This window comes from Puntigrus tetrazona, chromosome 20 (genome assembly GCF_018831695.1).
Source record: "Puntigrus tetrazona isolate hp1 chromosome 20, ASM1883169v1, whole genome shotgun sequence".
Lineage (NCBI taxonomy): Eukaryota > Metazoa > Chordata > Actinopteri > Cypriniformes > Cyprinidae > Puntigrus > Puntigrus tetrazona.
In genome coordinates this window covers 13,029,110-13,055,544 of record NC_056718.1, presented here as the reverse complement: position 1 = coordinate 13,055,544, position 26,435 = coordinate 13,029,110, and the positions used below count along the sequence as shown (strand labels likewise).

The window sequence follows — 26,435 nt, the reverse complement described above, 5'->3', positions numbered from 1 at the left end:
AAAAACAAAAAAAGAATCATTTGTTCTACGATTGGCACCTGCACCAAATCGTCAACTTTTTTGACAACTTTTAGATGTTTCCTAAGCGTAACTTGATTTTTTCATCTCTCACACCTGCTGGTTTCTGTAAGCTATATGTTACGGTAACACACACACACACACACTTTGTCTTCTAGCCATATTGCTCTGGTGCCTTTTCATCAAAGCTGCAGGACGATATGAGGGCCATCTGCTCTCCTGGCTTTTAATGTTTATAGTATAAAACAACAATAAAAAGATTACAGCATCCACAGACTGAGTGAGAGGAATCTATTCGGCAGACAGATGGGGAGCACAGCTGGACATGGACACCGTAAAAAAAAGGGTAAAAGGAGGCAGAGAGGATGCTGGGATGGCAGATAGTGACCATCAGCTTTGAAAAACTTATTTCTGTCTTATCCAGCAGCAGGTGTTCTGTCATTGCAGTGGACAGGAAAGACTTGCTGCTTTTTGTTTAGGATAAGCTTTGTTTCGCCACAATTAAAATCATCTCTGTCACTTATGATATCAGCCAGGAGGCTTTTCTTTATCTTTTTGTGTCCATTTGTGTCCTTTTGGATTAGTTATCATGGCTTGACAATAAGGAAGGTCTGATAGCCCGGAGCCAGCGTGAGAGTGTTTTGGGCCAGTTGAGGAAATTGTCACGCACACCCCAAAATGATGTGTGTGTGTGTGTGTGTGTGTGTGTGTGTGTGTGTGTGTGTGTATATATAAAGTTTAAAAAAATTAAACACAAAAAACAAGCCAACTGTAATTAAGTAAATACATTTAGTTTTTATTTATTTCTTGCTTGACATAATAAAGATTCAAAACCCTTTAATTAAGCATTCTTAAACATGAGCAGAAAAATATATATTTATTTATTTTGATATAGAAAAGATTTTAAAAGGAATAATTTTAATACAAAAATTTAAATAGAAAACTTTTAATTAAAAATATTTACCAAAAACAAGCACAATGTAAATAAATGTGTCTACACTGATCTATTTCAGAGAGACAAATACATTTTTGTTGTTGTTCAAAATATTGTCAAAGTGCAAATCTGAACTTCTATAAATGTATTTATACGTTTGTTTTGATATAGAAAACATTAAAAAACTTTTAAAAATCTTTATTATTATTATTATTATTATTATTATAAAATAATAAATCAATAAATGCATTTTTGTTTTTGAAAACTTATTGAAACTTTAAATTGAAAAGTATTTACCAAAAACAAGCACAATGTATTTCAGACAGACATTTTTTTGTTGTAATTTTAGCATTAAGTGGAACCATTGGAAATATTGCCACATCTGAATTTAAACAGAAAGAATATCTTATTTTATTGTTGAGCCCTGGCTACAAAAACCTAGTAGCTTCATATTTAACCTCATGTTTGAATATGTAAATGGTATACCAAACAAGGGAATTTGGCGTAACCACATTGTACTAAGAGCCACGTGGCGTGTACCTGTGCAGATTTGTGCAAAATAACAATTTCAGACTCAAGGGATATGCTCAGTTGTTTGCTCTTTTGTTGCTTTCTTACATTTCCTTCTGGTTTATTTATAGAACCCGTTCCTTTTATACATTGCTTTGTTGAGAGGAATACGATTTTTCTTCTCTGACAGTACAGAGAAAAAAAAAACAGAAATTGTGAAAATGTAGAGCATTTTTCCCCCTGCTTTAGTGAAGAGCAGGCGCCCACTTTCACATGCCGTTAAAACAAAACAAAACAAAACACAAACTGCCGCCTTTGTGTTGCTTTGTCTGTATTTGCTGACCTTTCCTCTCTATCTGTAGAAAAGAAAGGACGGGGGATTCCGTGTGGTCTAGACAGGTGTGTTTCCTCTTTCAGAAATATCACAGACTGTAAACAGGTTAAGCCCTTCAGTGACAGATGTGAACGAGGCATATGAAAGTTGGAAATGTTACAACACAAGTTATTTAAATGCGTTATGTATCATAAATTATACATTGATTAAAAAACATTCATTCTTTTTAAACATGGATCCAAAAACAGGACTATAATCTGGCAAGCGTCTCTAAAGTTAAAGGTTGCCAAAATGCCATAAATATCCCCCATTCGAAGGGAAATATGAGTGTGGCAACAAACAAGCTTGAATACAACATATTAACGTCTCTAATTCCATGTTTTCATAAACCTGACCACCCAGTCTGAATATCACTGATGGAAATGTCTCTTTGGGCAGGTGTGGGAACAGCACAGGGTTCATTGAAGGGCTTTTACTCCCAACTCAAGGAAAAGGTGGCTCTGTTTAAATGAAGTGAAAACTTTTCCTATTTGCATAATAGAAAAGCAGCATCCTCCAATTAACTGCTGACAAAGTGGATTTGGTTCCCTTAAGAAAACAAGGCGAGAGCACAAAGAAAGGCCAAAGCTTCATTCTAGCCATCATTGTGCTTGTAAAAGTTGGGGGCGGACTCCCAATTTATTCAGCGAGCACTGCTCCTGGTCCCTCGCTTATAACCAGGCTCACGAAAAAATCACCAATTACAGTAAAGCTATTCAGTCCCCACATAGTGGCGGAGAAAATAGTAACACCTGTTAAGTTGTTACCCTCTAGAGTGGCCTGATCTGTTTTTCGTTGTTACGAGGACCCGGTGTGCGTTTAAAAGCCACAAGAGTTACAGCGATGGTGGTCTTTGTGTTCTGATTGGCCCAGTCTGAGACAGAGGGAGGGACTTTAGATCTGAAAGGCTATTGGTCTTGTTTAATAGTGAGGGATTACAGTAATACAAGTCAATAAACAAAGACCAGACTAGAGCAGCTTCTTTTTTAAAGATGTGTGCTTTGATTAACGATGCTTGTGTTAGGCGGACCACTTTTAGAGACAGCGCCATTAAGAGTGATTCACGGCATCGGATGCTGATTAGTTCCATATGGACGGAGAGTTCATCTGACCGGAAATTCACAGACATCTTTGTTGCGCGCGCGTCGTTCCGCGCTTCTGCATTTTTATGTATTGTCCATCTTTTCCAGGGGGACAACGGCGCATTTTTAATCTAAGCTGGAGGTTCTGAATCTGGCTATTCTCCAGACTTTAATCAGACTTCAAAGGATCTGTGAGACCTCTCTATTCCCCCCTCCACTTACATCTCAATACTTTCTACTTTCTGTCCTCTCAAACTTATAGATGTACAGAGGGATACAAAGACAGCGGGAAGGGTAATGATTCATCTTACACACTGAGCGGCGTTTTATTTGAGTCGTGTATGATTTTGACGTTTGAAGAAACCCTCAATAATGTCCTCCGCCAGTCGTCGGGGGAGTCTGGCTTTGATCCTAAATTAGAAAACATTATCCATTTAATGGAGCAATTTCAGCAAGTACCCTCAATAATTACTTAATGACACAAGGTATGTTATCTAGAGACCACCGTATTTATAGGACTATTTGTGGAGTTCTTCAGGTGAAGTAGCTGTAAGCCGACCTGAGCTGCACTTTGTGCTTCTAATGGCCAGTCATTTCCTAATGTAATATTTCAACCGACTTTCAGTAGTTTGTTATGATTTGACGCTCAATAGCGCAAGAAAAAGTCAAATATATATATAAAAAAAGTAGGTTTAAATTTAACACATTCATATATTTAATTCCATATGAATCATGCCTATTTTAACTTAACGTGATACATATTTTTAAGTCATACATAAATGATACTGGTACAAAAGAAAATCACGGCACGATTTATTCTTAGCAGTATGCATCTGTTGTTAAACAATCATATTGTCAACATGCATATCGTCTCGTATTATGAACAATTAAATGTATTCGGTTAAAACAAAAGTAGGAATGTGAGACTGAAAGAAATTGGTTTTACGGATAAATGTATATAAATCTGGTTATTGTTGCGTATAAAACAGTTTATTAGTACGATTAGAGAAAACCGTTTCATCCATGTATGGCTGCGTTTATTAGTTTGTTAAAAACGTGTAATCCAAATTGAACTTTTATATGCAATTCAAATACATAAATCATACATTTAGGCCTAAATAGATTACATTGCAGTTGATCGTACAGCATTGTAGGGTTTTATGAAGTGAGACGGTTTAATAAGAAGCTGTGTTTCTCATAAAAACTGCTACTAATAATAATGAGTAACATAAATATACTCGAAAAGTGGAGTCCGCATCTAGTCCATTAGGGGATATGGGCTTTAAAAGCTCACTTTTATTGTCTTCGCTGACTCTGACTACTATGTTAATACGACGCTGAGTTATTATGGAATAATGACGCTAGTGAAATTTGACACCGAAGGCTTTCACGTCCTAGACCTATTAAAAACGTCAGATGCGTTCCTCTGCATTACTTAAAACTGGTACGGCGACTGTCTACAGAAGCTGCGTGAAAAGCTGGGGAAAATACAATTTAACGAATTGAAGATGAGAGCGAAGATAAGGCTTTCGCATGCAAACTAGCAACGTCACATTGAAATGTTGTGTATTCAGAAATGGTAAAACAGGCAAACTGTGTAATGCATACTCCTTTAGATCAGCGATATACCTCAGGAATAGCTTTCTACCATACACATGTCAGAGTTCAAGCTACCCGGCATAAAAGAGACCCCTTCCAGCAGCGAGATGAATGTTGCCACCGCTTTATCCATCAGAATATTGTTATTCTCATTTCATAAAAGTACAGAAAATAGGATTAGGGGCCAGCTATCCTGGGGGATGAGAGTCAACTGGCCCTCTCTTTTATCTCTGCACTGTGCGCTGGGAGCTTGGACTGCTCACAGGCACTTTCAATTGGAGCGATTAAGTCGACTGAATCTGCAATGTACAGAGCGAGATGTGGAGATATGAAGGGACACAGGGAAGAGACAGGGGAATATGCTTTGCCGTCTGTCATCTGAGAGCCATGTTTGAGTTTCCTAGCAAAACGTTTTGGCCTAGAAAGCCGAGAATAAAGAGAGACATGAAAGGGAGAGGGAAAAAAGATCTAAGTTTATATAATGGGGTCCAAAAGATCTGAGAATCCATGGAAAAGATAGCATTCAAGATCGGATTTAAACAGAGGTAAATAACATTTGGGAAATCATGAAATGAAGAATTATCATTTCAACTGAATAAGAAGTATATACATTTTTCTACGCTGTTTTATGGCACAGTGACTTTTTTGTTCATTTTAGTCATTTTATTCATATTTAATTAATTTTTTGTATGTCCATGCATTTTTTTATGTTACATTTTTGTTATTTTTAGAGTAAAATAGACTGTTATTGAATTATCGAACCTTACTGAGTTATTGAAACCGCCTTTTAATTTTATTTCAAATAAGATCACATATAATTAAATAAAAACACATACATTATTGAAATATTATATTAAACATAAATGATAGGTATTTCAATCTGTAAAAAGGCATATTGATTTTAGGTTTTTGTTCCTCTTCAAATGTTGACTAGTTTATATATGCACACAATTAAAACGTTATTTTAGTAATAGATTTATTAAATAAAAGCAAATCATTTTCATTGTCTAAATCTTGTGTACTCCGTTGTAAGTTATAAATGCAATATAATTTGTTACGATTGCCTGTTACTTATTTATTTGACAGTTTTTATGTTAAAATACAGAAAAAATCACTTGCACAAGTTTTCCTGTGCAATTTAAAACGAAAACGCTTTTTCGATTTGACTCATTTAGTGGGAAAGGGTGTAAGAGGAGAGGTTTGGTAAACCACGGCTGAGTAAGAGAGAGCTTTGTTTTAGCTTGTAGAGGATCCGTCAGCAGCGCTCAGGTTCTCACACTAAAGCGAGCCAGATGGATACTAGAATCCTCTTCTCTTCAGACAGAGAGAATAATCAGCTCTTTCTCACTCTGATCACCCTATTCTCAAGCCAGAGAGAACAAAACGAAGAGAAGAATAAAAGCACTGAAATCAGCTTGAACTTTCAGCCCTCTCTGCATAGCACGGTTCCCTCGAACGTCTGTTTCCCAGAGGCAGAGTTAATTGGGCCATGAATCATCTCATTGAGACTAATGTAAACATCCTGGTAATTGATAACAAATCATCATTACAGGTGTGATCAAAACAGATCTACTGACCAACCACTAAAAACTCACATAGTCATTTTTTTTTTCTAATAGGAAAGCCTCATTAACAAATCTGTTTGTTTCTGCTTCCATTTCAACTCGACATTAATCACAATCAACACAAGTTTCTGTCCGCTAACAGAACAGAGCAGTGGGTCTTTTTGGGCCTCATTATTTGTAATCCGATGGACCGTCGCCGCACAGCAACATCGCAGGCCAACAGAAGCAAGGCCGCTTGAAATGAATTTCAAGAGGCAATACATCTGTAAGCACCGACAAGGGCTTTGTCTAAACACGCTAAAAAAGAAAGATGTGGCGGCTTTTCATACGCAGAAGGGATTCCTTCACGCCGGGTCCTGCGCGTCTGTAAAGAAGACGTCAAGTCCAGATGAGACATAAAAATGATAGGGCTGTTCACCTGCAATGACAGATACAGGCAAACAAACACGATTCGCATCCGCGTGACTCAGAAGTCTTTCGCAACGCTCGCCGCAGTGGCAGACGAACAGCTGGTGCTGGTGAGCGAGCGTGTCTGGAATTAGTTTAATGTTAGTTGAGATGACCTCCATCAAAGTCTGTTCACCGCAGCGCAGATGAACAAAACCAGACGCATCTCTAAACAAGCCGTAATGTTGAGTCATCCGTTTTGTCTGACGCTAATAACGAGGATTCTGCTCGCGAGCAATTTGTCTGCTCGCGCCGAACTTGAAAGTATGGCGTGACGCGACACGGTCAATCACAAAACACAGCCAATAACAGCAGTTCTCTCTTTGATTGCTCCCATACGACACTAAGAACACGCACCACACGGGACGCTTCGCATGGCCTTCTAAATAATAAATAATATAATAATAATAATTATTATTATTATTATATTATATATATTATATATATTAAAATCCTTGTTTCCTAATATAGCAAGATCCTGTTTTACAATTAAATTAATTAAATTTTTAATTAAAAACGTAAAAAATAACAACGGCAACAACAAGAAATTATTGTTATAATTGTCACAATATTGTCACGATAAGAGTAATTTGTCATTATTATCATTATTATTATTTGAAACACTTAATTTCTAGAATATAATTTTTTTATGATAATATTATTATCAACTAGTATTATTATCCTAGTCTAATGCAGTAATACATTAAGATCACATTTTACCTTTACCTTGTTATTCTTACAACATGTTTGTAACTTAATTGTTAATATAGTTTAAATGTTGCTGTGAAAAAGGATTTTTATTATTATTATTAAATTATTACATCATCTTCATCATCATCATTATTATTAAAAACATATTAAAGGCAATTGATTTTAAAAATAGAATCTTGCTGCTGCTAATGTTGATAATAGTAGTAATAATAATAATAATAATAATAATATTTGTTGTTGCTGTTGTTATTATCATATTTTAATATCTTAATATATAAAGTTTCTTTTTTTGCCTGCAATTACTTTTGACATGTTTGGGACTTAATGTTAATATGTTTTATATGTTCCTGTGAAACACACCGGAAAAGCAATCCAAATAAAATAACCAGAGCTAATATTAACATGGTTTTTATGGATCCCCGCACCACACACACACACACACACACACACACACACACACACACACACACACACACACACACTGGAATCATACACTTGTATCTGTTTGTTGCCAGGTGTTTTCAGCTGAATGAGTGCTTATGTGGCCTGTAAGTATGCAGATATGTTAAACACAAAACCTGAACGAGTGCCACCGTGTATCTGTGTGGAGTACTGGTGACAACAACCCAAGCAAACGTTCTCTCCATCACTAGCAGGATAACAAGAGGTCATTAAAAAGAGAGAGAGAGGGGCAAGTGCGGGGTCCACACTGTAGGTTGGAAAATAAATTTGGCCTCTTTGTAGAAGGAAAAAGTATTTTCTTTGTTTGGTTTTTAGGCCCAGACAGCCTCCTCTGTTTTTCATTTCATATTTTCTCTGGCTACAAGCGGAATTGGAGTGTTTGTTGAACAAGAGCAGTTCTCTCTTACCCTTCAATCTCTCATCTGTCTCTCTCTCATTTTCTCTACCTCTCTCACTCGCTTTGATGCCAATTTGGCTGGAGCGGAGCATGTCCAGGCTTTTGCAGATGTGTCCCTCTCTCTGCCTCTGATTGCAGCGTTCAGGCCAAATAAAACATCACATACAAGCCTATCTCTCTCTCTCTCAGCCTTTCTTCTGTTTCTCCTCATCACTCACCGTCTTAGAAAGCAGGCATGCAAAAAAGAAAAAGCATCTATCAGAATCGTAAGATCAGACAGAGATTTTTGAGCCAAGTAGGTTTTAAAAACATTAAATGAATCTTAAAATGACACTCATTTGTTCTATATTTGTAAAGGTGTAATATATATATATATATATATATATATATATATATATATATATATATATATATATATATATATATATATATTAAAATACAAATAAAATTCTGAATTACAGCATCTGTGGGTTTAATCTTATCATATTTGGTGTGTGTGTGATTTTGACTTTCCTCATGTGACTCATGTCGTTCTGCGTGTTTTTTTAAGAAAGATCAATGGCTGTGATTTTTGGTTTAGTCAGTTCTCGGTGAGTGACTAACCCTTGGCGCTCGCACAAGCTTTAATCAGAGCCATGCATGTAACCGGTTGAAAATACAGAAAGCGGAGCGGTGGATCTGGTTCCACCCATGTGGACGACATCCAAACCCGTGATTAAACAGCATACGAGGTTTGATTAATACAATCGTATTGCTGATGACAGACGCTTTGAGATAATAAATTGCTATTTATGATAGCATCGTTTTCCGTTTTAGTTTGAGATTTTAAAATTCACCGTTCAGGTGCAAAGTGTACAATTTATTCAAAATCATTTACTTTTGTTACTCCCAAAGCTTTTTTTCTTCTGCGGAACACAAAAAGAAAATTTGTAAAGAATGCCCTGTTTGTTTGTTTCCGTAGAATTACATTAAATGTTCGGTAGAGTTTTCAAGCATCATAAAGGTCTGTTTCTCATACAAAGCCATCTAAAAGAAAGTCCTTAAAGTTTAAAATGACACAAGGTTGAAAAAAATGATAGGATTTTCATTCATGGGTGAACTGTGTCTTTAAGAAATAGTCAAAGGAACTGAACTTATGGCAAAACTAAGATAAGTGGCCTTGAATGCATGCAAAATCTAAAATAATAGCTTTTGCTATGTGCCTCTGACCCTGAAAAACCCATCAGTTTAAAGCACAGCTTGTTTGGTGAATAATCTTAGCTTTTCGGTTTCGCCGCGGCTCAGATATGCAATCAGCACGGCGTGTGAGTGTGAATGTGTTGCACGGGCCTGAGGCATTACTTTGACATTTCGCTGAGATGAGAAGGTTGAGGTCCTTCTGCCTGTTTAGTGAGCCCTTCAAATGCGAATCGTCACGCAGCCTCCGCTTTATTAAGACAAACGATAAAAAGCACAGCACGTGTTAACACTCAGAGAATGTCTCGTAGTCGTGTAGCTTCTTGTACAGCCAAAGGTCAGGCTGGCAGCAGATAAACTGGAAGAGTGGGCTGAAATTGGCCTCTGTCCCGGGACGTTCATCCCTCATTTGGATTGCGTCGCTTCTGGGGTCGGCTGTTCGCTCCGATGGGCCGTGCGGTCGAGACCGTTGTACGAAACGCCCAGTGAGAGAGGGGTCTGTGGCATATTTTTATGATTACATCACCTTTAACCCCACGACCGCTTGCTGTGTTCCTGAAAAGTCTGTAATTAGAGTGAAGTGTGTGTGTGTGTGTACCTACTTAACCATATTTTGAGAACAGATTTGTGAGTTTAACCTGACCTGTCCTTCTTTGTAGCAATAGTTAGCAGCAGTGGTATATAAAACATTTAAACTTACTTATTTCAGCTTGTTAAGGGTCAATTTAATAAAATATATAATATCTAATAAAAACTATACAGACGTAAAAAATTTGAAAATGACAAACAAAAAGACAAAAAAATACAAAAATAAGTGGCATTATAATATGCATATTATTGCTCTTTTGTTGATTTTCATTGCTTCTCATTTGTTGATGTGGATAAAATAATCTGACTAAATGTAAAATCTATATATATATATATATATATATATATATATATATATATATATATATATATATAGAGAGAGAGAGAGAGAGAGAGAGAGAGATAGATAGATAGATAGATAGATAGATAGATAGATAGATAGATAGATAGATAGATAGATAGATGGATGGATCACTATAATAGTGTATTAGTGAGACTGAAATACCAGAGTTAGAGTTATAGTAGGGGTTATTATATTGCAATTTTTATAACTGTAAATAAAAGCAATAGGAATCTATGCAACATGCTCATTTAGATAACCAAGCCAATGTGTGTGTGTGTGTGTGTGTGTGTGTGTGTGTGTGTGTGTTTGTTAGTACACACTGAAAGCAGAAGCCAGTCTGAGCATGTGCAGACTTCCAGTGAAGTCCAACAACAACAACAAAAAAAGCCTCACAAACTCAATTCCATATTTTATTTTTCCGAAGAAATCAAGATCAAAGATGTTTCATGCAACCTCAAGCATTTGATTTTGATTGGTGATTTGCTGGTAAGTCACATGGGCAGCTCGTGGCAGCAGGTGGGGAGCGTAATGTCAGAAGCGGTCTGAGGGTTGAGTTGCGGTGGAGTTGGGAATTGAACGTGGAGCCCTGATGTGTGTATTGCGGAGATGATGAGGTGCTTATGGCTGAGGCCATCACGCTTGAGTGGAGGGGATGCTGGGTAGCCTGTTAAAATCCAGAGTGCTGTCTTTTCTAGCACATGGGAGTCAAGTCGTAATCACACCATTTCTATTTCTTCTCTCTTCACCTACAGTGGAGACTCAGGGATGCACACGGATGTCTCTCATTCTCTCCCTTAACCATTACTCATCTTAGGAAATAAGAACATAATTCTGCCGTTGCTTGTTTTGTAACGTCTGTGTCGAAAATGGTTTCTCATTGTGTTTACGTATCTTTCAAATCTTTTCCGCTTTCTTATTAAGTCTTGTTGACCGGTTGTCTGGGGGTCTGTATTACAGGAAATATGAAATAACAGTAATACACTACAAAGACTAAAAAGTAAATGTGCGGTACGAATGCTGTGTAATATACAGTCAGACCCAAAAGACTTTTAAGGTATAAATTAAATTTAGAAGAAAGTTTTGGGACATTATTTTTGTGGGTTACTAAAAGTTTGATCACGTGGTTCTTTGTACAGCCGATCAATTGTTCATTCCCTGTGGATCATCGGGATTGATAGAAATGTGTGCGATGCTTTCAAACTAAACTATAACTATACACTTGGACATTTTAAAATTCATGTTAATTTTTTTTTTAAATATTTAACCTTTGACTAAAATTGCTATGCTGACCATATGAAGCTTGATAGAAGCATTTTCATTAGTGATCTCTGACATGTGGACCTCACGGTGTACGGAGAGTGGCAATCTTGGGTTAGTAATAGTGTGTGATTATATGTCAGTGAATGAATGGTTGTGATACGGGTCAGGTGACTCTGTGTGTGGGGTCAGAAGGTGCATGGGAGCAGTGATGGCTGATAATAGCCTGCCACTGCTGGGCTCTAATTTATGTGAGGAAGTCTGGAGAGCGTCTTCACCAGCATTTCAGCATCTGCTACACGACTGAATGCCATTCCAAACTTACGACAGGCTCGCAGCACAGGACAGCTGGGCTGTTTATATGAACTTGTGGCTGGTGAGACATGTGATCAAGGGTTATGTGACCACAATACTGAAAGAAGCTGGATTGTTAGAATAAACCTTAAATATACCTGAAAAACCTTCTGCCGTTTTGTTCTTGGTTTGGTGATGACCTTTGGTCTTCGAGGTCAAATGTTTACTTCATTATATTAATTCAAAGAAGCTGAATCACTTTAGACCTCCTTTCAGTGATAAACCTGAAACCGATCAAACTTTTTTTCTGCTATGGTTTGTTTTGCTTTTTAATAATTGCTTTTTATTACGTCAATTTCAATTTAGTTTGACTAATTCATTCATTCATTTATTCATTTATCTTGCGCACTCGCTCTGAGGGAGAAACATGCTTTCATGTTTTGTTTAGTTTTTTTGCGAGTGTTTGATCATGAGTTTTTTTACTGGACAGACTTTATTTTTGACATTGTGATGCTGTCACCTGTGTGTTTGAGAGCTTGTCCTCTTCTTTAATTGATTTTAACTAGTCATCTTTTTCAGTCGGCTCTGCCAAAATCAGGCACTACCTTTCTGCCTGGGTACAGTAGCAGCGTTTAAACCGGAGAGCTCAAAATCCTGAGAGCCAGCTCTCCTAATAGCAAAAACACCCCTCCAAAGCAGAGGAGGTGTCATAAGGGACTCTCATAAGGAATTCGTGCCATTAGTATTCGAGGAGGGAGAAGTGGGAAAAAGCTTTCAGCGTTTCACATATTCCAGCGAAATATTACAGGTTGTGAGACGAAAATGTTTCCGTTGCTTACATTTACATCATTTAAAGAAAACGCCAAGCCAACTAGATGTGACTAGACCCAACACTGTACTTTATACTTTCAGATTCAGCTGTAAGTGTGAGTTTCAGTGGCCTTTTCGCTTCTAAAGCATCTCACGGTTTGCCGAAAAGCTCGGGCTTTGATCCCTGAGAGAAATGAAAGCGTTACTTAGCAGCTTGAGCGGTTCCTGTGTGGAGCGCCAAATCGGAGCATCCCCCTGGCCCCGCTCTAACTGAAAGTGACAAAGCTCTTGGTAACGGTGGTTGGGAAAGCACATTTCTGTTTGGTAGTGTGCAGCGGGAGGACGCCGGGGCTGGGGGTCGAGGGACAGACAGCGAGAGAGAAAAGGAGAGACAGCACAAGACAGCAAAAGAGAAAACCTTGTCACGGCAATTCTGCCGGTTCCCTCAACATTCATCAAAACGGCGGGCCATCATCTTCTACCTACTTTATTTTCTGAATCACTGAGCCTCTACTGACGAAGTGAATTCTCCTTTCTTTCCCTTTCTGGCTTCTGTCTTTTTATTTCTCTCGGTTTTGTCTCCGCTTTCTCTTTCCCACTCAGTCTACTGTATATGCGCTATCAACAGACTGAGTGAATAACCTTCACTGTAAGGCCGGTCCCAGCGCACACAGCCACGAGCACATAATGGACCCGGATTTTACATTGGCCTTAACGTAATTGAACAAAAACTTCCTTGGAAACAAGTAATATATTCTAATGTAAATATAATGTTTATTTGTGTGTGCATTTATTTATTAGAATTATATCTAATGTATTTTTTACATTTTTATTTAATCCATTGATTTATTCCAATTATTTATTTACAAGTATGCAGCGGTTAAAATTACGGTTCAAATACTGTTACTTTAAAATAAATAAACTTGAAGAAAACTGAGCCCATTTAAATTATTAGACTGTTTAACCTTTTCTGTTTTAACATTTTCTCAGCTTTATTTATTTATGTTTATTATTATTATTATTATTATTATACCATCGTAATTTTTGGGTCATGATGCACTAGTTGAGAGCCATTAATATAAATTACACACACAGACCGTTTTCATGGTTTTGTGAAGCAGTTGCAGAGAGAGGAACAGGAGGACATTCTCCTTCACGCACACACACACACACACACACACACACACTTTGTGGTAGCCAGGGGCAATAATGAGGCAGATCTAACACCCACGCTTTCTGTCTCCGTTCACATATTCATTTACACACTTTCACACACCGGTTCAGCCTCTCCTTGAGGTTTTTTTTTAATACTGCTCCGTCTCTTTTGTGGGCCTTTTTTCTTTTCCGGCTAAGAGTCAAAATGTCAGGCTAAGTAATGTTGATTACGTCAGCCCTCGTTAGTGTCTGTCCGACGAGAGCTCTGTCGCCGATCTCAGTGTTTTCATAGGGCTCTGGAAAAGCCGTCTGCAGGAGGCCCAGTCCTATTAAAACCTAGCGCTCTAGCCGAGAGATGACCGTAAATATAAAAAATATCCAACTAATGACAGGAATCGGTAGAGAGGACTTCCCACTCACCCGTCTAACCCGACCTAACATGTCTGCAGCATTTCTTAAGTCATGCGTCAGATTGCTCCGTATTTATAGCCATATTGACTATTGTAAAGACCCGCTCTCACCAAGCAAGATAACTATTAAGATAACTATATAGTTCTAAAAATCATTCTCAGTATTAAAGAATAGCAGAGGAAGGCACAGAGAAAAGATGTTGGAATCGCTTCCAAAAAAGTTACTTTTTCAGCTGATGAATGATACAAACATTGACAACCACACGAACAAGTGACAAAATTTAAAGAATTTAAAGTGACAGACACACATGCGCTTAGAATAAACAGATGATATAATTCACTGGTGTGGACGCTAATATCGTGATCCTTAAAGTTATTGTTCTTGGTGTAAATGGGGCTCAATACCTTTAGATTAAGCTTAAAATTAATTTTTTGCACTCTAATAATTTTGTTTAGGTTGTAGCTGGCTACATAAAATGACAGATTACAGCCAAGCAAGGATTTATTGGTCATAATATGTGACCTTGGACCAAAAGGTAGTCATAAATAGCACTGGTATATTTGAAGAGATTATTTGAAAAAAAAAAAAACAGATAACATTTATAAAAAATCATGTATTTTTTATTGTTAACATGTTTTTATTGCATTTTATTGTCCTTCTTTATTAACCCTACAGTAAATTTTCACAATGTTTAGATTTTTTTGCACCCTCAGATTCCAGATTGTTAAATAGTCTCAGCCAAATATGGTCCTGTCCTAACTAACCATACATCAGTGGAATGCTTAATTATGAATGCATGAATCTGAAAATTCAAATAAAAAAAACCCTATTTTTTTTTACGTAAATGTACATAATTTACAATTTACATTAACTCACTTTTAATACGTACGTTTAATATACATTTAGTATAAATTGTGGCTTGACTTGACTTGACTTGACTTGACTTAAAGCCGAATATTGCAATGCTCAGAATGTTCAAAAGTCACCCTAACAGGTTTTGCACACATATAATTGAGCCAGCTTATGGCCTAGAAGATGCCTCTGCCAAGTGACAGCATCGGCAATCGATCAAGAAAGCTCAGCACCCACCTGCTTTACAGCAAACCAGTTAGAACCACTGGGCGGACGTTACATTGCCTCATTAATATTCATGAGCCAGGCTGATAAGGTTTATAATGTGCTTCTCGGATCGTTCCTACGCCCTTGGCTAAAGCGAAACCTCCATTCTTCCATCTCAGGCTTCTGTAAAAGGACAGGAACTGCAATGCAGCACTTAAGGACGTGTTTGTGGTGCCATTTCATTCTGCGTCTCTTGATAAGCGCTCAAAGTTATTCGATAGTTTTGAGGTGGATGAAAAGAAACCGGGGACGTGAGAGTGTCAGCCTTGACTTAAGTGGCTGGATAATTAAAATACTTCAAAGTTAATACCGCGCAAGCAAAGCAGAGAGAGAAAATGATTTCTGTTATATAATGCCATTCTAGCGCTTTCAGATACTCTAGAAGCGCCACAGCCAGCCAACAGAGTTAAAGAGAGAAAGGAGCTGAGAGTATATGAAAACATCCATGCATAATGTATCCCTAATGTATTCTAATGCAGAACATGATAGACGCTTGCTTCTGCTTGAATTAACTTATGCATTAGGAAGCTCGAGAAGGTCACTAATATCTGCTTTTATGTCACCCAACCACTGCACACAAAATGCCCCCCCGACCCCCCCCAACTCCGCACAAAGCCGCTTCAGGACAGACGGAACAATTATACGATTTTCTGCTGCGCTAGGCCCCTTTCGTGCGATAAAAGTGGGAGTGGGTTGACTCACTCTGAGGTAAGCATGTCATTAATGGTTGTTATAGGGCAGTGGTTAAACATACCACGGGGAAGGTGCCACGGAGAGGGAGTGAGGGACACATTTCCTCCATATTAACACTGAACTCAGGGTCTGTCTTCCAGCTCGCAGATTCGAGTCGATATGAGGGCTGTCACTACGCTCGATTCTCAATTACTCGGCTGGTTCTCAGCGGAGAGAGGGGACGGCAGCCGGTCCCGCACTGCTGGAACACGAGACTGCCGCTTATGATGAAAGTTTTTAAGGACTTTGCTTTAAATTTTGTCAAATAAAAAAAGTTTTAGCTTTCACGAGGTGGATGTATTGAGAGTTATGGGCCAAATAAATATGTCTGTGCGCATATCATTTTTTTTTATTAGTTAATGCCCAAAAGTAGCTTTTGTATTTAGTTATATATAATCATTTTCATTATAACTATTTATTCTCATTTCCTATATTTTCTTTACATTTGGATTACTTTTTAAGACGTATCAAGACTTTTAGCAATATACTTGGATTAACTTGTTAAATATATATTTATCTTTATTTATCTTAAATTATCAGTTATTAGCCATAACTTCAATACGAATATCAGTATCAGGCAGAATATTGGTTTACCTACATACGTTACTTACAATTTGCCTGTAATTTAACAGACTTGGAATAATAGCCTCGAATGTCCAGTATGGATTTCACTGGGTTTTTAAGAACTTGTTTCTTTTCTAATGTCTCTACAAATACATCCACTTGCTTTTATTTGACTTTATGGTTAACAAGTGGCTTGTCAAAACTAACAAACGTCTTTTACCTCAGGGCCAAAGTTTAGCGTTTTTACAAGTAAACACAAGTGACTAACAGATTGACTTGTCAATGGAAATGCGCCTCGGAGACCCCAAAAGCAGCATACGTGTGTTTGTACAGTGTAACTAGATTCAGAAGTCAGAGGGTGTGCTGGATATGGAAATAGATATACAAGAAGAATAACAAGAAAACACTTCATGTGGGAAAAGTAACTCCAGAGAAACAGTCGCAACTTTTATTTCCCAGATCAGGTTAAAAGGAGCTAGGCTATTACTCAGGGAGACAGTCAAGCACCTCATACCCACTACTACAGAAGAAGCAGTCAGTTTGAAAGGGCTAAAAGATCCAATTACTCCAATACAGCTGGTTCTGTGCCATACAAGTGTGCTCTTTAAATTGCTATGTCCTGCCTGCATCGCCCCACTCCTCACGGGTAATTGACACTCTCTGCATACAATGAATGTGGACAGAGAGGAAAAACAAACACAGATTCCGAGACGCTCGGACTGCTTTGACTACAGCTGAAAGTAGGAAATCACTCCTGCTCGAAAAAAGCCAGCCTCTTCATCAGCGCAGTTTCCAACCAAGGGAGTTTAAAACACTTTGAGTATGTAATATCCCTAAACGCATCAGTACGATCGCTGTGGTTTGGATCGAACAGCCTCGTAAGGAGAGCGAGGATTTGGGCTCCCGTTATAAATGAGCGTGTAGGCCGGCGCAGTGTGGTGTGCGTTCATGTCTGAGTCGGTCTGGCCGACCTTCGGATCCAGGATGGGAAATTAGATTGTTTTAGTTGGATTACACTAGATATGTCAAAACACAATTGGACTGTTGCGGTTTTGGATCTGCACTGCCATCCGCGGTCCTCTAATGAGGTTTTAATCCTGAATCGCTCATTACCGCGAGGTCAGCGCTAAACAAAATCCCGGGTCAAACGAGGTTGTGACCTTGAAACTTTGCCTCTGTCACTCTCACGAAGTCAAATTCCTCCCTTTTTTTTCTTCCCTTCTACTCGAGGCAAGTCTTTTCTTACTTTAACAGACGTCCGTTGAGAACGGACACTCATTAATGGCGTATGCATGAACGCTACATTTCCATGCACTTCTTCCAGAACGTCCTTATGCGAAGGTTACCTTCGAACGGATCTTATTTCTGAAGTTATTAAAAACAAGGAATTTAATTTGGGTTATCCACAAGCTTCTCGTTTTAAATTCACACAGGAAATAGTATACCGAGTCGACGTTCAAAGTGTGCAATAACTTTGCAATTTAAAGACAATTATGGCGCACTGGAGAAGAAACTCTATAGGAGGCACACGCGGATCGGTAAAGTGGCGCTAAAGGAAGGGAGTAAATGAAACAGCGGTGGGGTTAGGGTACGTTTCTCTAAAATGCGCTTCCGCATGTGTCGGCAGAATTAATTTGACTTAATTGACATTCATAAGCTAGACGTTGCAGTTTTACTCTGACTGGGATAAGGCTGTCTTCTGCTGTTTGCTCAGTAATTGAAATTTCCATTATGAGGTGTAAACATTTAGCAGCCACCAAGTGAATATTCATCAGCAGGAGCAGTAGTGACACAAGATTCTGTCTGTGTGCATTTGTGCCAGCTAGGTACTGAATTTGCATTAAAGCAAGGGAATAGGGTTTTTTTTATGTGTATATGAATATATTAAGGCGATGTTCTCTCAGTGTGAGGTTGATTTGTTTTAGGTACTTTAATCCAAACACCATCTAATACTATTAGTAATATTGTTCCCTGTTTATTTTTAGTTTTTGTAGAAAAGCGTTTAAGACGTTGTCTTAAATGTTGATAATTACTTGGAAATTGAACATTTTTAAAGTTCACATGAATGGATTTTATGTTGAAAGTACTGCATAAATGACAGTTTTGTTATTATTTACCCTCAATTCCAAACTTTTGTGAATTTTTTTCTTTCTTTTTTTTTTTTTAAGAATTCTGGTAGTTGAACATCTTTATATGGATCACTGAAATAAATAAATAAATTGCCCAATATCCCTAATGAAAAATATACTAAATATACTAAAATGTATATGAAATACACTTATTTCATGCTAAGTATGCTAAAACACATTTAAATATGTGTTTTTAAAAATTTTACTTTTTATAAATGAAACTGATATACCTAAAACTGGAACAACTAATTTTGTACTTAATGCACTTTTTGGAAGTAGTTTTTTCCAACTAAAGATATACCGAGGTGTATTTAATTGTGCTGAAGTGGAACTTTGCAAGTATACTTTAGGTACACTTTAAATATCTTGCATCCTCATCAGTAGTAATATTAAAACGCATTTAGGCTTAATAATGCGCATTGTGCATAAGTAGCAACCGTTATAATTTTTATATCAGTCTCTAGCGATATGTCAGTAAATATTTTAATAGATTTGAATCATACTTAACATGAAATAAATGTATTTTAAAGATGTTTCTTTTTTTGCCATGGATGCCAGTTAATATTTAGTTTTTAATTGCACTAGCTGAATTACTAAAAGTCAGCATCTTTCCTGTTTTGTTTTTTCAGCCCCGTCTCAAGTGAGTGAGGTGATAAAGGAGCGAGTTCAGCAGCACAGCGTTCAGCTCTCCTGGCAGGAACCAGAGCAGCCCAATGGCGTCATCACCGAATACGAGATCAAGTACTATGAGAAAGTGAGTACACACCACCTGCTCCACAGCATAAGCTATTAATGAATATATGTCTGTGTGTTTCACAAAATGAAAGACAGAGAGAGACAACGACCATGTGTCTACCTGCCTGTCAGCATCCCAATTCCCATGCAGCCCGTTCAATCCTGCATTTATTTATTTATTTTTTCTTTTTTATGATTTGCATTCTCTGTGCACGAAGCTCGCAGTCAAACGCTCCGGTCTGAGTGGATCCTTCCCCTCTAATTGCTATAATGAATGAGACGCTCATACGATTTTAATTAGACTGGGGTCCTTCACCGATCCCACACAAACATACACAGGACCGTCTCAGTTTACCACAGCCACACACTCGTACACGTCTAAGACCGCTTCAGAAACGCACACACACAAACACACATACCAGAGCAGCACACGTACGTCTGGTATTGTAGCCGAGCATCTGTTCGGTGAAAAACAACCCAAAAACAATCCCTTGCAGGCACGAACACGCTGCCACTAAAACATTAATCAGAACTGTGCTCCTAAAAAACACGAACATTAACACATACACACTTAATTTCTTTCACCTCGGCTCACTCTCGTGCTCAGTTCCCCACCCCCCCATCCATTATAAAGCGCAGCTTCGTAGTGTCTATCTTCAAACTCGTATGTCAGCTAGTCAGGCATGAGCAGAAAGGTCCAGCGCGTTCACTCGGCCTGTTGGGTTCCGGTCTCTCAGGCAATGTGAAAGCAGACGCAGTCTCCCGAGCAGCGCTCTCTAGCTGTAGTCCGTCCTGTTTGAAAATTAGAAGCAAGCTTGACTTCACTCCTAACAGCCTGTGGCATTCCATTTAAGAGGGTTTTTTCTTTCTTCTCTTCTGAAGTCCATGAGAGATCATTTACAGATCAGTGGGAGAATGCTCTGGTGCAGCATTGGTGTTTACACGGGGGTTGAAGATTTGAATAAGTTGCATGTATAGCATGGAAGTTTTAAGTTTATATATATATATATATATATATATATATATATATATATATATATCGATCAACTGATTTTTTCTCAGAATTGTAACTCATTAATATAATCAACAATATCTCAATGTGATATCTCAGTCTCAATCTTGTCTCTTTATCTGATTTGTTTAATGAATTCATTATATACGTAATTGCAACTTTATTTTTGATAATTGCCACGTTGTATCTCACAATTGGTTGTTTATCTGACTATAAACTTTTCGTTTAATTTCTCACTTTTAGCATGATCTGAAAATAACCTTATTTGAATTTTTACTTTAAGGACATGGACAAAGATGGATAGTATATTTGCTTTAAGTGTTAGCATACAACTCAATATTTTTTTTTCAATATTTTTATTAAAATGATATGAAAATAACTACATTTATTATAAATATCGCTTTATTATTATATGTTTAAGCATGCATGTATACATTTAATAAAGATGTGGTAGTAAACCAGTACAGACTAGGCAACTTTTTTTTTGTTGTGCAGGTGGGTGTGGGCGATATTTAACAACAACAACAAAAAAAGCACACTGGAAAAAATTCTACTAAAAATAGAACAGATCTTCAGACATCTTTTGCATGCCATTGTGACACACTAATCTTAATCTGCCCTACTATATAGGACGGGTAGCATGCAAATTGGGATCAGCCGTATACTCTGTGTGGGTGTGCATGTGTTTGTGTTTCCTCAAGCTCTCTTTGACATTCCAATTGTAAATGAGGCACCAGCTCCTCGCAAACAGCTTGCTTCTGGTTACCTAGGTTACGGATGAAATACTGTGATATTGCCTCTGCTTGAACTCTTTGCGTGTGAAAAAGGCCAAATGCTCCAGTATTCGCTGCCAAACACTTCAGCGTAACTACCCCTCTCTGTAAAGAATTTGTACAATTTGTGCTTTTGATACCCTGTGACAAGATTGTTATTTTGTTTTCTTCTTTTGAACCTAAAGGACCAGAAGGATCGCATTTACTCCACCGTGAAGTCAAAGTCTACTTCAGCCACAGTCAGTAATCTGAAGCCAAGCACAGCGTACGTCTTTCAGATCCGAGCATTCACCGCCGCGGGATACGGCACTTTCGGTCCCAGAGTAGAGGTCACCACTAAGGAAGAATCCACTGGATCTGGTGAGCAAAACAGTATGTCGAATGGCTATTTTAAGCTATTTTTAAAATCTATATTTTGTATAATCGGTACGCTAGTCTACCTCTAAATTAGCAAGGTTTTGTATTAGGTTCTATCCGATTACACTTAAAAGCAAGGTCCAGTTTCTTCCTGATAAAATCTCAGACCCGGACTGTTCTTAAGACATTGTGTATGTTCGATAAGATGTTCGGTTTCGGTTCCCTCTGCAGTTTGTCAATGAGCGCAGTATTTTCGATTCCGAGAAACAAACCTAACGAGAAACAATCCAACCTGAATGTGTCATTGTTTCAAATGCAGGCCACTGTATTACCATCTGGGACTATTAAGCCCACTTTCAGAAACAGTAGAACCGTGCACTCAGCGAGACCCTAAAATAGAGCCAGCCCCTCCCCGCAGCACAGAGAGGACGAAAAGGGGGTTACAACCGTCCCATGCTTTTCAACGGAGCTTTGCTTTAAGATACTGTATTCTGCTGCTCCTTTTGCCAAATAGTTTATTAGGAATACACAAATATTACAATTGGGAACAATTTCAGTAAACAGATCATTAAATGGCCGATTAGAAGTCATTATATCAGTATATTATTTTGATGAAAAACAGAATAAAAACAGCAATTTTATAAAATACTGTATGGTTCAAAATATTGTAAAATGTGATTTATTTACGTATTTTTAGTCTAATCATATTGACACATGATTCTTCAGAAAATGCTAATTTGGCGTTTAAGAAATATCCTTTATTATAATGGAAACATTATTAAAAAATTTTTTGAATACAATGTTTAAAATAAAAGCTTTTGAAATAGAATATATAGAAATCGAATTTGAAATAGAAATCTTTTGTTATAAAATAGACCACATGATATGGGGAAAAAAGCAAAAATTGTGAAGAATTTGTTTCTATGATTTATTAATTATCAATTTATTTTTTAGTTTTGGTAAACCGTTGTCACGCTATGCTTGGTTTTAATAAATATGTGGTCACGATTTTACTAAACAAGAGTGAATAAGTTGTGCCAAAATTCCTAAAGTATTTTATATATCTACCTATATATATATATATTTTTTTTTTTTTTTTTTTTTTTTTTTTTTTTTACTATTTGTATGGAAATTGATATTAATTTTGAAGTTTGCTAAAATGTCTCACTTAGCAAATAGTACTTTACAAATTACTAGTGTTTTTGAAAAATAACTTTAAATGTTAGATGAAAAGGTAACTTAAATCTAAAAACAGGGGAAATAAGCATTAAATGTTAATGCAAAACGATACAAGAAAGAAAATTGACTGTTAACAGCATGGTACCAGTATATATTAAATTACTATATTTTATGAACAAACTTACAGCTCTACAATTGACATCTTGTTTTGTTTGTGTTTTAATCGCAGCTACAGTCATATCGAGTGAGCAGAATCCAGTCATCATCATTGCGGTGGTGGCGGTAGCCGGTACCATCATCCTGGTCTTCATGGTGTTCGGTTTCATCATAGGGAGAAGGTACGCTCTCGCGGCCCCCATTGACTCTCCGCTACTGTGAGTCTCGTACGCTCTCTCAGTTTGCCTTTCTGTCCCTCAAAGGCCACCATAGCTGTGGAGTTCACACCCTCGCCCACTTGCGTGTGATCACACTCACCCACCCACCATCATGTCATACACTGTGGGAATGTGACCTCTGATGCATTTTCCCCCTTCACAAGCTCATGCTGCTAGAATACACCCAGAATGGGATTCACAACTGCAAATCCTCCTCAGACTCACCTTTTTTACCTGTTTGTCGTGGTTGAATCAAGAACGTCTGTGTTTTTCCATCTGCAAACTTCACTCATGTTGTTCGTCATTTTACTGGAGTAAACTGATTCCCATAAATCCTTCACAAACATGTATTGCTCTCCTGCATGCCCATTAGCACCGAATGCTCTGAATGCTTTTGGTATTCCATATCAGTTAAATTCATTATGGAGTTATTTCCAGTAATCAACTGGCAAGATTATTTCCAGAAATTCCAGATTGCAGATCATTTACTTATTCTCAATGTTTATTTTTCCTAAACCTATTAATTCTGAAAGACAATTTGCCAGCACAAACACACACACAAAAATCATCTAATTGATTAATTTATCTCAAAGCTCCTAGCTTGGAATTGTACGGAACAGGAATTCATGGAATTTCTATTCCGTGTCAAGAAAAATATTCTGATTAACATTTCTGATTTCACCATTTCTTCAGGTTGAGCCAAGATGTATTGCCCTGTTATGTTTGAAATCATACGTCTGGTCGCTGCAGGCCTTTAATTACTTTCTTTTTGTTCCCTGTGTAGACACTGCGGCTACAGTAAGGCCGATCAGGAAGGGGACGAGGAGCTCTACTTTCAATGTGAGTGCCAGCTTTCATCAGCTCATTATACACACGCTCATCAGTGGTGCTCAGCCGCGCTCCTGGAGAACCGTCCTGCAGAGTTTAGTTCCAACTCTAATCAAACACCTGAACCGGCTAATCAAGGTCTTTGGGCTCACACTTCAAAATTACAGGCAGGTGTGTAAAAGCAGGACTGGAACTAAACTCTCCAGGAGGGGAGGAGCAGGACTGTACATCATTGATCATGTTCTGGTCAACCATTACAGCTGGAACGTCCCATAAGCCCCAGTTTTGATGAAATATCTTGAACATTTGCTTTTTAGTCTAAAGTTTTCAGCTAGAAGTAAGAGAAGGGATGTACCGACATCAACATTCTGGTCGATAATTGTTTTCATGTTATTTTTGCTAATTATTAATCTATACACGTGTTATTTTAATAGCTTTTATAAACTATAGCATTTATTCATTTTACGAATTTGCTTGTAGTTGTATATATATATATATATTGTGTGTATATATGTTAAAAAATGAAAACTGAAACTATGTATCATTTTGAAATAAGATTGCATCTAGCAGACATTTACTGACAGTTTTTACTGACTTTTGACCACTTTGGGGGTTTTCTTAAAACTACTACAGATCAAACTTTCACATTTTTATACCTCCACCCACAGGCCATTGGATAAACGCCAAACACCACAGCCCTTTTTCTCTGTTTTCTCTAGTCATGTAGCTTCGATTTCATAAATGTTTTCATGTTTCTCCTGCATTGACAGCCAAGTTTTATTAAAAGCCCATCTTTCCCGCGGTGAATCATTCCTTAAGTAGCATAATTGTCCCATCTCTGGACTCTTTGTTTGTTTTTGTCCCGTGCCATGTGCTCCCTGTGCCTGCCTTCCCTCCGTGTTAATTATGTTATTGTCATCAGCTGTGTCTCGTCAATTACCCTGTGTATTTAAGTCCTGTGTTTTGAGTTCTGTTTGTCATATCCGATGTCTACACCCGTGTTTATCCTGCCTGCCTGTTATTTGTCTGTATATTTTTATTGTAATTTTGGAATTAAACCCCTTTATTTTCATTGCATCTCGTTGTGTGCTCTCGTAAACAACCGTGACAGAACGCTGACCTTAAAGAAATAGCAAATTTCCCCCTTATTTTGTTTTTTTTTTTTTGCCATGTTTGCCCAGTTTAGTGTTCCTCATCCGCCTGCTGGAGCAGAGGATTGCAGACTACACCAACTGTTCAACTATATACTCTCCTACCCGGACTGCTCTCTGCTCGAACTCTATTTCCGTGGACTTAACACCTCCAGCCAAGCGCAGCTGTCCGGGAGCGGTCCTCGAGAGAGCCTCGCCGCGTCACGTCGAGTGGGTGCTGGTGTCCTGCAAATCAACCATGATGGTTGCGCCTAACGACACCAGCCCCACTCCAGATCCAGAGCCCAACTCATCCCTTCACCGCATGGTCGGAGCCCCAGCCTGGGCCCACTGCTGACACGGGGCGGAGTCGGCGTGACCACGGACCCATCGTCACAGAGGCGTAGAGCCGTGGAGCGTAACAGGACCCGAGCCGTCGTCAGACCAGGTGCGCGAGCCCAGCTGGCGGAGCTCCCGCGGTGGAGACAGCCGACTGCGAGGAGAGCGCGGAGTGGAGCTCCGCCCACTACACATCGGCTGAGGATGAGCTGATCATCCACCTGGGGCTGCTGGATCTGCAAAGGGAGCTGGATGATGTAGACTTGGACTTGGACTTAGACTAGGCACCTCCTGTATCCTGAGTTCCTGTTCCCGTTCAGCTAAGAAAGCCCGCTGGTTCCGCCCAGCAGCCCGCTGGTTCCGCCCAGCCCGTTCCTCCAGCTGGTTCCGCCCAGCCGTCCCGTTAGCCCGCTGGTTCCGCCCAGCCGTCCCGTTAACCCGCTGGTTCCGCCCAGCCGTCCCGTTAGCCCGCTGGTTCCGCCCAGCCGTCCCGTTAGCCCGCTGGTTCCGCCCAGCCGTCCCGTTAGCCCGCTGGTTCCGCCCAGCCTTCCCGTTAGCCGCTGGTTCCGCCCAGCCGTCCCGTTAGCTCGCTGGTTCCGCCCAGCCGTCCCGTTAACTCGCTGGTTCCGCCCAACCGTCCCGTTAGCTCGCTGGTTCCGCCCAGCCGTCCCGTTAGCTTCGCTGGTTCCGCCCAGCCGTCCCGTTAGCTCGCTGGTTCCGCCCAGCCGTCCCGTTCAGTGCCCGCGCCACGTGCGCTCCGTCCCGTTCAGTGCCCGCGCCACGTCGCGCTCCAGTGCCCGCGCCCCACGTCGCGCTCCGTCCCCGTTCCAGTGCCCGATGTTCCGTCTCCAGTGCCCGCGCCACGCGTCACGTCCCAGTGCCGCCTCAAGTTTTCCCACCCTCCCACCCATGCCACACCACGTCGATGGATCCCAGCAGCCCCTGCGCTCACCCTCAGCAAACCATCTGGAGCTCGCCACGGTCTGCCGGTCTCCATCGCCATCGGGTTGGAGGATCCTCGCCTCACCGTCC

The 26,435-nt window shown here is 39.0% G+C and overlaps 1 protein-coding gene across 9 annotated transcripts in view; it reads left to right on the top strand.

The window, feature by feature from the left end:
- epha7 (eph receptor A7) overlaps positions 1-26,435 on the top strand; it is a 74,703-nt gene that overhangs the window by 34,101 nt on the left and 14,167 nt on the right. For 2 of the 9 annotated variants that reach the window (XM_043220042.1, XM_043220040.1), the window contains exons 6-9: positions 19,306-19,430; positions 21,382-21,556; positions 22,962-23,070; positions 23,891-23,946. In XM_043220042.1, coding sequence (XP_043075977.1) covers positions 19,306-19,430; positions 21,382-21,556; positions 22,962-23,070; positions 23,891-23,946 — 465 coding nt within the window. Of the gene's footprint in view, positions 1-19,305; positions 19,431-21,381; positions 21,569-22,961; positions 23,107-23,890; positions 23,947-24,602; positions 24,874-26,435 lie in introns of those variants that run through there. The other 7 variants (XM_043220041.1, XM_043220039.1, XM_043220038.1 and 4 more) reach the window with 5 other exon arrangements.